The sequence below is a fragment of the Gossypium raimondii genome, chromosome 9 (assembly GCF_025698545.1).
Source record: "Gossypium raimondii isolate GPD5lz chromosome 9, ASM2569854v1, whole genome shotgun sequence".
NCBI lineage: Eukaryota > Viridiplantae > Streptophyta > Magnoliopsida > Malvales > Malvaceae > Gossypium > Gossypium raimondii.
In genome coordinates, this window is record NC_068573.1 from 42672203 (window position 1) to 42687434 (window position 15232).

The 15232-nt window shown below is 32.1% G+C and overlaps 1 protein-coding gene and 1 pseudogene across 1 annotated transcript; one reads left to right on the forward strand and one right to left on the reverse strand.

Moving 5' to 3' along the window:
• Positions 1-495: 495 nt before the first annotated feature.
• On the forward strand, positions 496-6164 carry LOC105797723 (protein OCTOPUS-like; annotated as a pseudogene).
• LOC105799924 (protein NRT1/ PTR FAMILY 8.1) lies at positions 4542-8016 on the reverse strand. The gene is made up of 5 exons (XM_012630748.2): positions 7721-8016; positions 6654-6797; positions 6319-6536; positions 5614-6164; positions 4542-5467 (listed from the first exon to the last, which is right to left on the reverse strand). Exons 2-5 carry the CDS (start codon positions 6760-6762, stop codon positions 4636-4638), a joined length of 1710 nt encoding a protein of 569 aa, XP_012486202.1. The 5' UTR covers positions 6763-6797; positions 7721-8016; the 3' UTR covers positions 4542-4635.
• Positions 8017-15232: the final 7216 nt, after the last annotated feature.

The following is a 15232-nucleotide window of genomic DNA, read 5'->3' on the forward strand; positions in this document are numbered from 1 at the left end:
TATGTCTAGTTGTAATTAGCTTCTTTATTTACAAAATAAAATAAAAAAAATCCTTCCATTAGAAGTTTGATGATAATTTGAATTTAAGGAGTTTGAAAATAAATTTTATTACTGGCTAATAAAATTTATCAAATTTATAACTAAAAATTTAATTTTATTAAAACACTTTGTTTGTAGTTTAAATTTATAATAAATTTATATCTTGTAAAACATAGACTTTATCATAAATTAATAAGTTATATTTAATTTAGACATCGTATGAAAAATATATAATCAGTTAAACATTCAATTTACGTATCGAATATTTATTTAAATTAAAATTTTACAAAAAAATAATTATTAAACCAATCAATGTTTTATTCCGACTCCACGATCCAATCTAATATTTAGAACTTAATCTAAGCTTTAAAACCAAATCCAAAATTACGGTCCTTTTTTTCTTCTTAATTGGCAAGAAAAAAAATCATTTTTATTTATTAAAAAAACCAAGGAACAATGAAGTGTGAAGTGAGTTCAGTAGTGTCTGCCGTGGGCCAGTCTAAATTTTACGCAGAGATTTTCTTTTTCTTTTTCTTTTAGGTTAAAATATGTTCTTGGTCCCTGTACTCTAATAAATTGAAATTTAGTCTTCCTACTTATATGTTTAGTAATTTGGTCCCTCTATTTTTAAGATTTTAAAATTTAGGTCCAATTGTTAATACTATTAAAATTATATTATTAAATTCACTAGTGTAACATTTTAAAATAACAAAATACTTACTTGATAGGTGGTAGCTATGTAACAAAAAGAAAATCATAATAAACTTGAATTTAATCGAAAACTATAAGGATTAAATTGTAACGTTTTGGAGAGTATAGGGATTTGAAGCAGATTTTAACCTTTATTTTACTGCTTTTTTTAATTAATTTTTTTCCGTCGATTCCAACCATAATTCTGATTCTCATTCTGTTGGAACCAAACAGTTATGACACGCTCAATACAGAAAAAAAGAATCTCACTGGGTCTCATATTTTTCAATTTTCTTTTCCCTTTTCTGAACCTAATAATATGAGCAGAGTGCTCATTTCGTACTACTACTCGTTATGAATCCTAACATATAGCAGCCTCCTCCAGCATTAGCACCGTCGCCACAACAGCCGTGACCCCACCGTCCTTCTACTTCCTGTGACCGCCATCCTGAAGAGCATTTTACTAGCTTTTTCCTTTCATACCTCTGCAAACGTCTTGCTCTTCTCGAATTTTCTTCTAGTTCTCCGAAATCTCCAATCGCCGCCACTACTTCCACCTCTACAGCCGCATTTAAAGCCGTTTTCAAGCCTTCCAGAGGAGGCGGTAATCGAATTAGGTTTTTGCCCGAGCTACAACGAGTAAAGTCTTTCTCGGCCTCGAAAAAGGAGGGTTCTCAAAAAACGCTTTGGTCACTCTTCTATCGAGATGCCGAGAGAAACCCACATAAGAAAGAAACAGCTGGAAACGGAAGGCCTTTTGAAATTGATGAAGTTGAAGCCCCAAATTTGGGTTCTTCTTCAAATGTCTTTCAAGGTCCCGTTTTTGAAAGCAAAGAAGAAGGCCGAACCGAGAGTGGAATCGATCACGCAGGTGTGATAGAGATCATAGAAGAACAGCCCAATGTATCAGTTGCTAACGCGAGTTTAATTGAATAGAAATTTGAAGATATTGTAGAGGAATAAGAAACGGAACTCTGTCAAGAAGTGGAGCTGAAGCCCATGAAGGAACATGTAGATCTTGATTCTCAAACAAAAAGGCTTTCGAAAGTGATCTTAAGGAGATTGCAAGGAGTTTCTGGTCTGCTGCTTCAATTTTCAGTAAGAAATTGCAGAAATGGAGGCAAGAACGAAAGCTTAAAAAGAGGAGAAATGGAGTGGGATAGAGAGATTGCTTGTAGAGAAGCCGATTGGGAGATACTACAGGGAAACCCAGTCTGAAATTGTGGATTATGGGTTCGGGAGAAGGTCCTGTGACATGGATCCAAGGTTTTCTCTCGATGCTGGGAGGATGTCTTTAGATGCAGCAAGGATGTCGTGTCAAACATTGCCCAGTGGTATGGCTATTGACCGGTCAAAATTTTTAAAAAAAATTATAATATTCTAAAATTATAAAAAGTAAAATTATTCAAAATGTAAAAAATATTTTAAAACTATTAAAAAAATTATAGCATTAATTAAAAGTCAAATGCTTGCTTTGAGGTTATTTCTAGAAAAGGCAAAGCTCTCCTTCCATCATTTCTTTCTTAAAAAATTCAAAAAAAGTAAAGGCAAAACAAAGCCAGAAATAAAACTAAAAGAAGTCCATTAAACCACATAGCATAGCAGATTTAGAAAATCTTCAATTTTATCCTTCGTGAAAGCAAAAAAAGTGTTGATTTTTTTTTTCTTTTTAAATTTGGGTTGATGGGAGAGTGAAGAAGAACAAGGCAAAATCATCCTAATCATCATCTCCTTTTTCAAGAATTTATTGTGGTCTCAAAATTCACAATTCAATCGATTTTATCCAAGCTAAAGTTAAAAAAGCTTCTTAATTTATTTGAGTCTCCGAAACTTTCATCATTTTCATTGAGCTTTAGTCCTAAACAATCTTTTTCTAAGACTGTTTTGAGACCCATAAAATCAATTGCGTAATTATTTTCGGAGATAATATTATCCGGAATTGAAGATTGAGTTGTTATTTATTTAAGCAATAAATTTTTATTTAATTTATAATTTTCAATATTTTTACAATTTATTATCATTTTTAATTTTTTAGAAAATATAATTTTAATGATTTTGACTAATCAAAGTTAATGAATGAAAAGTCAACTTCAATAACTGTACATGTCATCAATCAATAACAATAGTTGAGGTATTAAAGTGCAAAATTTTTTTTTTAAATACCAGTATAAGAAAATGAGTATAATTTAAAGGTGAAATTGTGGAGAAAACCTTAATTCAATTAACGGGGATGAATTACTTTCTGGAGGGTTAGCTCAGACGAGATTATTATTCAAATTCTTCATCTAGGAGAAGAAAGAGTCTCGATAGGTCCAGTTCTATAATAAACACTGCTGCAGCTGTAGTGGTTGAGATGGATGAAATGAAATGAGTTTCTAATGCAAAGGTCTCTCCTGCAACTGTTTATTATGTCAAAGGACCTAAGCTTGATGTGCTAGATATTGATTCCAACTCCAATTCTTTGAGGGGTGAATCACTTCCCGGAGATCCAACTCAAACAAGGGATTATTATTTTGATTCTTCTTCTAGGAGAAGAAAGTCTTGACAGGTCCAGTTCTATTGGTAAGTTTACTGCAGCTATAGTAGGCCAGATGGATGAATTGAAATTGGTTTCTAATGCAAAGGTCTTTCCTGCAACTGTTGATTACATCAATGGATCTAAGCTCGGTGTTCTAGATGGTGATTCTAACTCCAATTCTTTGAGGGATGAATCACTGCCTGGAGGGCTAACTCGGACAAGGATTATTATTTTGAATCTTCTTCTAGGAGAAGAAAGAGTCTTGACATGTCCAGTTCTATTAGTAAGACTGTTGCAGCTGTAGCGGTTGAGATGGATGAAATGAAATTGGTTTCTAATGTTGATTACATTCATGGACCTCGGTGTGCCGGATAGGGATTCTAACTCCCATTCTTTGAGGGATGAATCACTTCCTGAAGGGTCTGATCAGACGAGATTATTATTCTAATTCTTCTTCTAGGAGACGAAAGAGTCGCGATAGGTCCGGTTCTATTAGGAAGACTGCGGCATCTATAGTGGTTGAGACCGATGAAATGAAATTGGTTTCTAATGTTGAAGCCTCTCCTGCAACTGTTGATTACGTTAGTGGACCTAAGCTTTCTTTGAGAGATGAATCACTTCCTGGAGGGTCAGCTTCATTACTTTGGTTCTTCTAGGAGAAGAAAGAGTCTCGATAGGTCTAGTTCTATTAGGAAGACTGTCGCAGCTATAGTGGCTGAGATGGATGAAATGAAATTGATTTCTAATGCTAAGGTCTCTGCTGCAACTGTTGATTACATCAATGGAGTTAAGCTTGTTGTTCCAGATAAAGATTCTAACTCCAATTCTTCGAGGGATCATCGTTTTGGGAACAGAGAACGCAAAGGGTTGTCTAAGAAGTCATGGAGATGGTGTAAAGCTTGGAACATTTTCTGGTTTATTAAGAGGAGTGTTAAGAAAGATGAGGATGGAGATAGGATATCAGAACTAAGGACGTGTCGAGAGGGTCTTATTCGGAATCTTGGCCAAAGTTGAGAGGGGAACGGAATGGAGATGTGAGAGGAGGTTTTGATCCGAAGATTTGAGGAGCAGTTGGAGGAGTTCGAGCAGTTTTGGTGGACCATTTGTCGGTGCAAGGAAGAGCTGCGTTGAGTCAAATGGGCACTGTAAGAAGAAGAGAGATGAGTTTGTGTTGGAGTGCAACGTATTGGCCAAATAACATCGATAACGGACTGTTAAGGTTCTACTTGAACCTATGGAACTGCTATAGAAGAGCTGCAATGAAGGCATATTGGATTGAAATATAATTCACAAATTTCAAGAAAAAAAAATTAAAACCATAATATACTGATATCACCAAAAGCAAGTCTACAAATTTCAACGAGTCATGTGGGAGTCCTAGGCTTAAATTATTCAGGGTATCCAGCTACCTTTTTGTATGTATACCACTTCGCAATCCAGAGATAGACTATGAAGTTAAGCAGACTTAGAATAGCCAGGAGCCAAAAGAAATAGTCAAGATGACCCCTATTCAAGTTATCCGGAATCCATCCAAGCTTCCCGTTTTGTGTGGTTATCTTCGTCACGGCGGTAACGAGCAGAGTGCTCAAATAGTTGCCTAATGCAACAGTTGTTAGTGAAAGAGCTGAGGACAGGCTTCTCATTGCATCAGGTGCTTGGTCGTAGAAAAACTCTATCTGTCCAACAAATGTGAAAACTTCGGCACATCCGACTAGAAAATATTCAGGGACTTGCCAGAAGATTGACATTGGAATAGACTTAAGATCATAGTAGTTGTTCTTCCGGACAATTTGAAGCCGGACCACTTCTAAGATACCTGCAGCGATCATTGCAAAGATAGAAATGACAAGGCCAATGCCCATCCTTTGGAGTGTGGTGAAGCCTCGTTCCTTGCCTGTGAACTTCCTTGCGCATGGGACAATGATTTTGTCATAAACAGGAGCCCAAAAGATAACGCTGAGAGTGTCGAAGAGGGAGAGAGATGCTGAAGGAATCTTGAAAGTCGGGCCCATGTGTTGGTCCATTGTGTTGCCTTGCAAAACAAACATAGTGTTCATTTGGCTGTAGACAGTAGCGAAGATGATTCCAGATGCCCATACTGGAAGCAATCTGATAACTGATTTAAGCTCCTCGACTTGGGTAACAGTGCACAGTCTCCATGGGTTTAATGATTCCTTATCATGGTCATTTTCAGTCTCTACAGCAGCCTTGTCAAAGAACCTACAAGTTTAAAAGATCAATGACTAGATCAACATTCAAAAAACAAAAAAGTTGCCTATGTGAACAAAGTCTAAGCAAATCATATAAACAGCAAGGTTGCCTATGTAAACAAAGTATAAGCAGGTTGTTAAGCTTTAACAACATACTTTAACTTATCTGTGTGCTCTAGCTTTCGGCTCCCTTGAATATTGGATTCATTGTCAGCAACCTCGTAAAGAAGAGACTTATCTGCAGGAACTTTCACGTTGAGCTTTTTGAAGGATGCAACTATAACCTGAGCTATCCTTGTAAGCGGACTTCCCCCAGGTTTTTGAAGGCGATATGTTCGACTACCAGCAAAGAAGAATACAACTGCAATAGCCATTGCAACAGCTGGGATTCCAAAACCCCAGTCCCACCCCACATTCATTTGTATCCATACCAGAACAGAAGAAGCAACAAGTGCTCCAATATTGATTGAGAAGTAAAACCAATTGAAAAAAGAGCTTTTCCTTTTTCTCTCAACTTCATCAGTTTCATCAAACTGATCAGCACCAAAAGATGAGACACATGGCTTAATCCCACCAGTACCAAGAGCAATCATGTATAAAGCTACAAAGAACACTGCGATTTGTTCTTGTGTTGGGTGGCAGACATCTCCAGTGCATGATGGCTTTAGTCCAGGGATAGAAGAAGACAATGTTAAGAGTGTCATACCCTTCAAGAAAACAAATAATCATCAATCAAGGCATCGAGTATAGTTGTTTTTATTTGAAAGAACTAGATGTCTCTATAAAAATACCATCAGGATATGCATTCCAAGAACCTAATTGCTTAAAAAAGAGAAAATTGAGTGTTGAAGCCAAACTTACAAAGAAGTAGATGATTGAGAAAATAGCAATTGTCCAGTATCTACCCAAATATGCATCAGCTACAAAGGCTCCGATCAATGGTGTAATATAGCAGGTTCCGGACCAATTCGTAACATTGTTTGATGCAGCGACATTTCCTTGATTGAGTTGTTCTTGGAGATAGTTGACTAAATTAGTCCCCATTCCATAGTATGCCAACCGTTCACAGCATTCATTTCCTGATGAAATTTTCGGGTTCGAAAAATGCAAAGCAAACCAGAAGGAATAAATAAAGAACAGAATACTAATGAATATGTTTAAAACAAGGATAAACCTGGAAAACCTTAAAATCATACCAAGAATGAAAGAGCAAGCTTTCCAATTCCCAGTTTTTTTCTTGTTGGCAGGCTTCTTATTGATATCCACTGTCCCATCCTTTGTATAGATGTCATCAGTCACCACCATCTTATATTTGGAGCGATCTTTCTACCCTTTGAAGGCTGGCAATCAATTCGATTTTAGAAGGAATATGAACACAGTAAGCAGGTATATCTTGAAGTTAATGAAAGAATCAGTCATTAACACATTATAGCAAGCATATTAAGAACTAAAGTAAGCATCTCGATAAATGAAATAAAGCAGTTCTCAGGAATTCCAAAACAGCAATTTGCATTCCCTTTCCGGAATTCAATCTAAGGTCCAGGGATTAACAGGGCATAATAGTACCTTAATACCCCATCATCGACCTTTACCATGGATTCTGCCAAAATCCAAACTGATGCCCAACCAATCCCATAAAATCCCGTCATACTAAATTCCTGGGCTTATTAGGCGGAGCACACTTCAAATAAGAGATACTATTTTAATGGTTAAAAGAATGGGGTATCAAGTTGAATCACAAGAGAAGAGAGGACAACAAAAGCGGCAAAATAACCCATAAGCTACTGCCAAAAAGAATCCAAATTTTCAGATAATTAAAGGAAACAATTGTCCAGCTTATCATTATGTTCAAATCATTGCCAAAGCTTAAAACGTCATCAATTTAAAGCTTACAGTAACCATAAGTATAATGTTGATAAATCAAAAACCTATAATAACTCAACATATTTCCTCGCCGCAAAAGGAAAATCTAGTGAGTACCGAAAAGACAAGTTTAAACCAAGATACTACACACAAAAAATAAAAATAAAAAATAAAAAATCTGTAACCCATAAGAAATCTGAGTGTTTGGTATATCTCAGATCCATGGAAGGTTCACTCAAACATTAAAAAACAGAGTATGTAATATTCCAAGACAAAAAAAAACCCATAAATCCGCATGTTTGGGCATGCATGCAAAAGTAGGAAACCCAGGAAACAAGGGAGAATTTCGATAGAAAGAAGCGAAAAACACAAGAATCAAAAGTCTATGAACCTGACGTACCTTTGAAGAAAAAGTGCAGAAGAGAAGAGAAAAGAAGATAAGAGGAGTTAATAGGAGAGAAACAAGGAGAAGGGAAGCCCGGTTCCAACTCCGGTACACAGCCAACGGGGTTAGACTTCAAACCTCAGACGATTTGTCACCATTTGGCAACCTTTCTATACTATATACTATAATGCAATATTTTCAGATTCTTTGCTTTCTAGTCCCCATACTGCTTTGGGAAAGCATTTGGGGTCATTATTACAAATCGGTTCCATTATTAGAGAATGTCATGGTGAGTCCAAGGTTTCATTATAAAACTGTTGACCAAGCTCGTTGGTTGCTTATGCAATTTTCATAAAAAATGAGTTGGAGGAGACCATAGACAGTTTATTCAGATTCATAAGGGACTGATGTGAAAAATTATAAATATTGACAGCTGGCCTTTTCTAAAATTGGATTCCGCAACCTGAATATTCCAATCCAAGTTGGCCTTTGTATCTAGACATTTTACCGGCATTGTTAAAAAATAGAAAACATTAAACATTTTCCCTTTTAAATCTAAATCATAAAAAGCCCATTCATAATTATGTTTAGGATAATGCTTTTGGAAACAATCTGTGGACTCTTCAATTATTTTGATGTTATATGGGATATTCTTTTATATAATTTCACTCCCCTTTTTTTCGTAAAAAAAAAAAAAGGTAAGATTCCATCAAATTTGCAGTTAACCAAGAACAAGAGTCTTTGATAAGATAAGTGGAGGTAGGTCCAGTTCATGTTAGCACTTAACTCCCAATTCTTTTTCCTAAAACAATTAACTCTAATCGGATAAACTATTAAAATAGTCACTTTTGTTTACCTTAAGTTATATTTTAGTTATTTATGTTTTAAATGTTACGTTTTAGTCACTTTTATTATCATGTTGTAATATTTTAGTCACTGATCCGTTAATAGTGTAACAGTAAGTTGATGTGGCATGTTAAATCATTATTTTAAAAGAAACTTTTAGGTTAAATTCTACAATTGATCCTTATATTTTTATTTTGAGCAATTTGTTTTTTCTTTTATGTTCTTTTAACTTTCCTTTTTTTTTCATTCACTTCTGTTTCCCCCTCTGTTTTCCTCCCTTCTTTATTTCTTTTAATGTAGTTTTTCTATATTTTTCATTTGTTAAAATTAGTCCACAAGACCGCCTCATTCGAAAAAAATGAAATTGTTCAAAAAAATAAAAGTATAGGGATTAGTTTTTAAAAATGAAAACATAAAAAAACTACGTGAAAATAAATAGAGAAGAGAGGAAAACAGAGTGAGAAATGAAGAGGATAGAAAAAATAAAAAAGTTAAAAGAATATAAAAAATTAAATTGCTCAAAACGAAAAAATATGGTGACCGATTTATAATTTAACCTAAAATTTTTGTTTGAAAAAATATGACAATTAACGGTTCAGTGACTAAAATATTACAACACGATAACGTAAGTGACTAAAACATAACATTTAAAACTTAAGTTCATATCTACTTTTTTTTTACACAATGTTTAAAATTACCTATAACCCCTCTCAACCTATGAATAGGAGAATAATGCGCTTTAACACACTCGAACTTACGTCTTCTTACATTGACAATAATACTTATGCCAGTCGAGCTAAGAACTAATGAGCTGTTAAATATTATTTTTAAATGAATTGAATCTCGAATTTAATATTAATCCATGTATGTTTGTTTTGGTGATCCGTTGCATGATGCCTTAGACCCAACTGCTATTGCTAGAGGCGAAGGCGAGGTCCCCAAGCTTGGTTTTGAGGCTATTTTCCATGGTCAATTTATGCGCATGCCGGTTTTAGATTCCAAAAAGGATCAAGTAGATATGATGGTGATCCATCATGGCCTTGACCGCATTGCGTTTTGAAGTTGCTTGTGCTTTTGCTTGATAACCCATACTTGGCCTTAATAATGTTGACAAAGACTCGTGCAGAGGGATGACTATTAAAACTTTGGGAAATTAAAAATCCATATCAACCTTATCTTTAAAATTAGACGTAATCATTTTTTTCCATTAATTTAACTTTTAAGATATTTAAATAAAATTTTAAGATGAAATTGTTGTTTTATTTTTATTCAAATTCATAATAAGTGTTTAATTACGTTTTCATTATAATTTAAACTATTCAATTTAATCAATCTTATTATTTTAAATCATTTATCACTTGGTTCACATTAACATTATTATTAGTGTAGGAGGATATGGGTCGAGTGTGTTAAAACGCGTTTATCCTCCTATTTAAAGATTGATGAGAGATTATAGATAATTATAGATATTGTATGAAAATTTTAAAATTTTAAAATATTATTATTTAAATCGAGATTAATTCTATTATCAAACAAAACACACAAAAATGCAATATACAAAGAGGTGTTCCTACAAAGTAAACACATGTAATGCATTTATTTTAAAATTGAAAATAACATTATTATTTAAAACATGAATAATATCGTTATTTTATTCGCATCGATTTTTAGAGATTAAAATAAATAAGATTGAAGAATAAAAATATAAATATATAGTATGTCCATCTTTTAAACATTGTACATATATATATATTTTAATATTGTACAATTTGAAAGTCTTTAAAAGGAAACAAACTGCAATTATTTAATATTGTACAATTATTTAATCATCTTTAATCTAGGTTGTTAGTTAAAAGTGTAAGCAATCTCGCATTATCTAGGAACACATTGCAAATAGATTATGAGTCTATATTGACCCATATCCTACATGGTTTAAGAAAATAAGAAAAATGACACTTGGGGTCTATATAAATATATGTTTTGTAAATTTTATTTTTACAAGAGGTGGCACCAAAAACAAAAATATTGATTTTTCTCAATATGCTGAAAAGCGTTTTCAATAAATTTTTTAAAAAAATGACATTTTGGGAAATTTACTCATTTTTAATACTAACTTCTAATGTCACATGTGATTTTATGTATTGTTTGAATACTAACTTCAAAGATTATAATAGAACATTTTCACATAATAATTAAAGCATTTTTAACATGTTCAACTGATAATATGGTTTTACTTTATGTAATTAAGGCAAAGTAAAATTATTCAAAAGAATAACTAATTAACATAATTAAATATAATATTAATTAAGTAATAATCAATATGCTTAGAATTCTATTCAAATAATAATTTTATTTTACATCAATAAAATTAAAATTAGCACAACTTTATTCATATATTTTATGCTTAGAGTTCTATTCAAGTAATAACTCCAATTTAAAATTAACAAACTTTTTAATTTGTAATTGTAAATTAAATTATAATTAATTTTAAATATATAATTATCTCAACTTCTATCTTATTTCAATTTTAACTTATAATTCTAAATTAAATATTGTAATTATTTTTAAATGTGAATTTAGTAATATGATAGGAATTAAAAGGTACTCTTATCAATTCAAAAGTTTTTCAAACTTGTGCTCTTATATATATTATAGATAATGTTATTAAATATTTTTAATAATAATTACGAAATAAAAATATAATCATACATATTCAAGTTCAACATATATGATATAAAATACTATTAATATTTAAAAGTTATAAAATAAGACTAAATTAGTTGAATATGCTAAAAAAAATTAATTGGCCAAATAGACTTTTATGGAAATAAATCATTTTTGGAGAGAGCATGAAAGCGCATTCGCGCTCAATTAGATACGTTTTTCGATAATTACAAAAAAAATGCGTTTAACTGGGTGCACTTTTCTTGACATGTCAGTAAGAAAGCTCGTTCGCTTTCACACACTCTCTCCAAAAACGGTCTATGTGTTCAACTGGGTGTGCTTTCCTTAATATATCAGTAAGAAAGCTCATTCGCTTTCACACACTCTATCCAAAAACAGTCTATTTTCTTACATTAAAAAAAGAATCACTTATTTGGCTGATAAATTTTTTTGACATATTCAACTAATTTAGCCATAAAATAAAGCTTATTTTGTTAAAATAAATAAAAATCCAAAACTCAAAATTAAAATGACAAAGAAAAACTCAACTAGATAAAAGTGATCATAAAAAATTAAAAAAATAAAAAATTCAACCAACCGAATCTTACTTGTGCATAAAATATTTGTATATCATCAGCAGGTCTATTTATTGTTGGAAACTAGATGCGCTAATGCTTACATCTACTCTACGCAACAAACACACTAAACTACGATAAAAGCCAATTCATCTTCAAAAAGGGTTTTTTATTTAAATATATTAAAAAAATTTTAAATACCTAAGTTGTCAGCTAGATTAATTACTGACGTTTTCTTTAATCGCGTCTATTTAACAGGTGCGGATCAAATTTTATATTAAAATATTTTATTTTTTTTCTCATTTAATAAAATATTAATAAGTTTTTTCTCGAATCAGTATATAACCTAGGTATAAATACGAAATACAAGTTGCGGCTATTTGATAGTTGCGACTAGTTGAGCCTATCTCAGAGGCGCGAATGGTGGGGCCCACTACTACTTATTTTTTCTCCTATATATCGTATGTTGATAATCAATCAACTAAATTCATTATATAAATGTGAAGTTATTTATATTACAAAACTCCCTAAAATTGATGGTTTGATGGTGTGGTTCTAGGTGTATATTTTTGTGGAGCTCGACGTTCACGTTGCGGACGATTACGGTGATCAACGTTCTTGTCATCCATATGTAGGGGTGTGTGAAACATAGATGAAAAATCATATGTCTCAAATGTCATTGATGAACTTGAGCCGGGAGGAGTGGAGTATGGCAGTGGATACTGGCCGGAAGGAGCGGAGTACTGAGGTGGATACGAGCTAGGATGACTGGAGTACTGAGGTGGTAGTGGGCTAAAGATGTCAAACTCTGAATGATATCCGTGGCCTGGCGAGCCTGGGAAATAGTCATTACCCCCCAAATCTGGATGATAAGAACTATCCCTAGAATGTAGTTCCGTCTCTGCCTTCGGCTCCAGCTCTGGCTTTGGTGCATGATGCGGATCTGGAAGAGGTTATCCAATTCGTGTCATACGTGGAGGGACTACCATCGACCGCCCACCAAACAAAAATGGTCGTATGCAGATGGAGCGGGGGAGGGGGCATGCATGCAGCAACAAAAGACCATTCGCGCCTACTTGTCAGGCTCGATTAGTCGCGCCTATCTGACAGACGCGACCCCTTTTTTACCTGTTGACCATATTTTTACCTGTATATATATTTAAATATTTTTAATAAAAATAAAAAAATTAATATTTTATTTAAACAAAATATATATTTTAATATAAAAATTGATTCGCGCCTGTTAGATAGGCGCGGTTAAAGAAAACGTACCATTTCGGTAATTAATCTAGCTGACAACCTATTTAAGTATTTAATTTTTTTTTAATATATCTAAGTAAAAAACCCTTCAAACAGTATAACATATTACTATCTAACAAATAAAAGAAGTTATGAATTGCATAATCAACAATCAACAATGGCACCAATATGTTTACTGTTATTGAATTGCATAAATAATTAGTCAAAGCTAGAAAGGGGGCCGGGGGAGCGACAAGTTTGTTACTTGCTCTCGCTTGGTTTAAGTGATGGCTTTCAAGCAAGACATTGTACTCTGTTTTGGGTTGCCATCTGATGGACAACTTGAAAGCCATGTCTCAACCTTCGGTTTTCTTGGTTCATAAGATAACATCCAATAGATTGGATTCCCATGCTAGCAACCTTGTGACTATACATGTAAGTACTTAGATTATCGGGGTGCATTTCTTAAGTGTGATTTGTTGTTATACAAAATATTTTCAAATAAAATATATATTACTAAAGTTTTATATTCTTACAACAATCATATATATATAATGGAAAAGATGGAAAAAATGTAATTGACGAAAAGTATTTTTATGTAAATAAAAATAACTATTCATAAATTTATCTAAAGAAAAAGTTGCATCCTTCTAAAAATGGTAGGATTCCATCAAATTTGTAATTAATCAAGTGTCATTGATAAGATAAGTGGATGGCAGGTCTAGTTCATGTTCACACCTAACTCCCAATTCTTTTTCCTAAAACAACTAACTCTAATTGGGTAAGCTAGTCGCTTTTATTTGCCTTAAAGTTGCATTTTAATAATTTATGCTTTAAATGTTACGTTTTAATTACTTATGTTATCATGTTATAATATTTTAGTCACTGAATCGTTAATGGTGTAAAAGTAAGTTGACGTGCCACGTTAAAAGATCATTTTAAATGAATTTTTTAGGTTAAATTCTACAATTGATCATTACACTTTTTTTTTGAGCAATTTATTTTTTCTTTTATGTTCTTTTAACTTTTTTTCATTCTCTTTTATTTCTCCTCTATTTTCCTCCTTCTTCATTTCTTTTAACGTATTTTTTATATAATTTTATTTGTTAAAATTAATCCACAAACTTGATTCATTTGAAAAAATAAAATTGTTCAAAAAAATAAAAAATATAGGGACTAGTTTTAAAAATGAAAAACAAAAAATTTACGTGAAAAGAAATGGAACAGAGAGGAAAACAGAGTGAGAAACAGAGGAGGACAGAAAATAAAGAAAAAAAGTTAAAAGAACATAAAAAATTTTTAAATTGCTCAAAACGAAAAAATATGGTGATCGATTGTATAAATTAACCTAAAATTTTTGTTTGAAAAAATATGACAATTAACGACTTAATAACTAAAATATTACAACATGATAATGTAAGTAGTTAAAACATAATGTTTCAAGCATAATTTTTGATTATATCTATTTTTTTAGAATAATATTTAGAACTACCCATAAACCTTCCACACCCTATATCTATACCTATTGTGCACCCCCCGGTGACGTTAGCAAACAAGGGAAAAGTTAATTTGACGGAACGGGCGCACTTTAGTAGGGGAATATCTATACCTATTCGGCTATTCCTACTTAAAATATTTCTGTTTGAGTTAAATCCTAAGTTAATTTGGGTATCAATTTAATTTTACAAAATTATAATTTTTTTGTTTTATTTTGAATTGAGTAATTTTAATATTAATATTATATTTTTATATATTTTTCTAATATTCTATTGTATTAATTTTTTCGTAAAAATTTATACAACTTATTGATTTATATTCAAATTCGAAACATAGATTATGAAAATTAAATTATGTAATATTATTTCTGGTATTTCATAATCAGTGTTGTTTATTTTGGTGAAATTTTTTATAACCCCTTTATTGTTTGTGTTTTTATAATTTATTTTATAACCTTATTATAAATCTTTTTTGTTTATAACCCTTTAATTTTTGAGTTTTATAATTTAATTTAAAATATTATTGCAATTCTTTTTTGTTTTGCCTATATTCATAGTTTTAATCTTGATTTTTTTATTACAATCAAAGTTTATATTAGATTAATTTAAATAATTTTTTTTAATGCTTTGTGGTTGTGATTAGCCATATTGTATCACTGACATTTGTCTTGTATTTGTCAATGTAGAACGAGTTCTAAAAGGCACAT

Bases quoted from the DNA above. Each gene is read 5' to 3' on its own strand.
- LOC105799924 (XM_012630748.2), bottom strand. From the start codon at position 6,762: ATGGTGGTGACTGATGACATCTATACAAAGGATGGGACAGTGGATATC. The intron at 6,537-6,653 runs GTATGATTTTAA...AAATTTCATCAG, and splicing joins AGCTTGCTCTTTCATTCTTG to GAAATGAATGCTGTGAACGG. The intron at 5,468-5,613 runs GTATGTTGTTAA...TTAAACTTGTAG, and splicing joins GAGCACACAGATAAGTTAAA to GTTCTTTGACAAGGCTGCTG.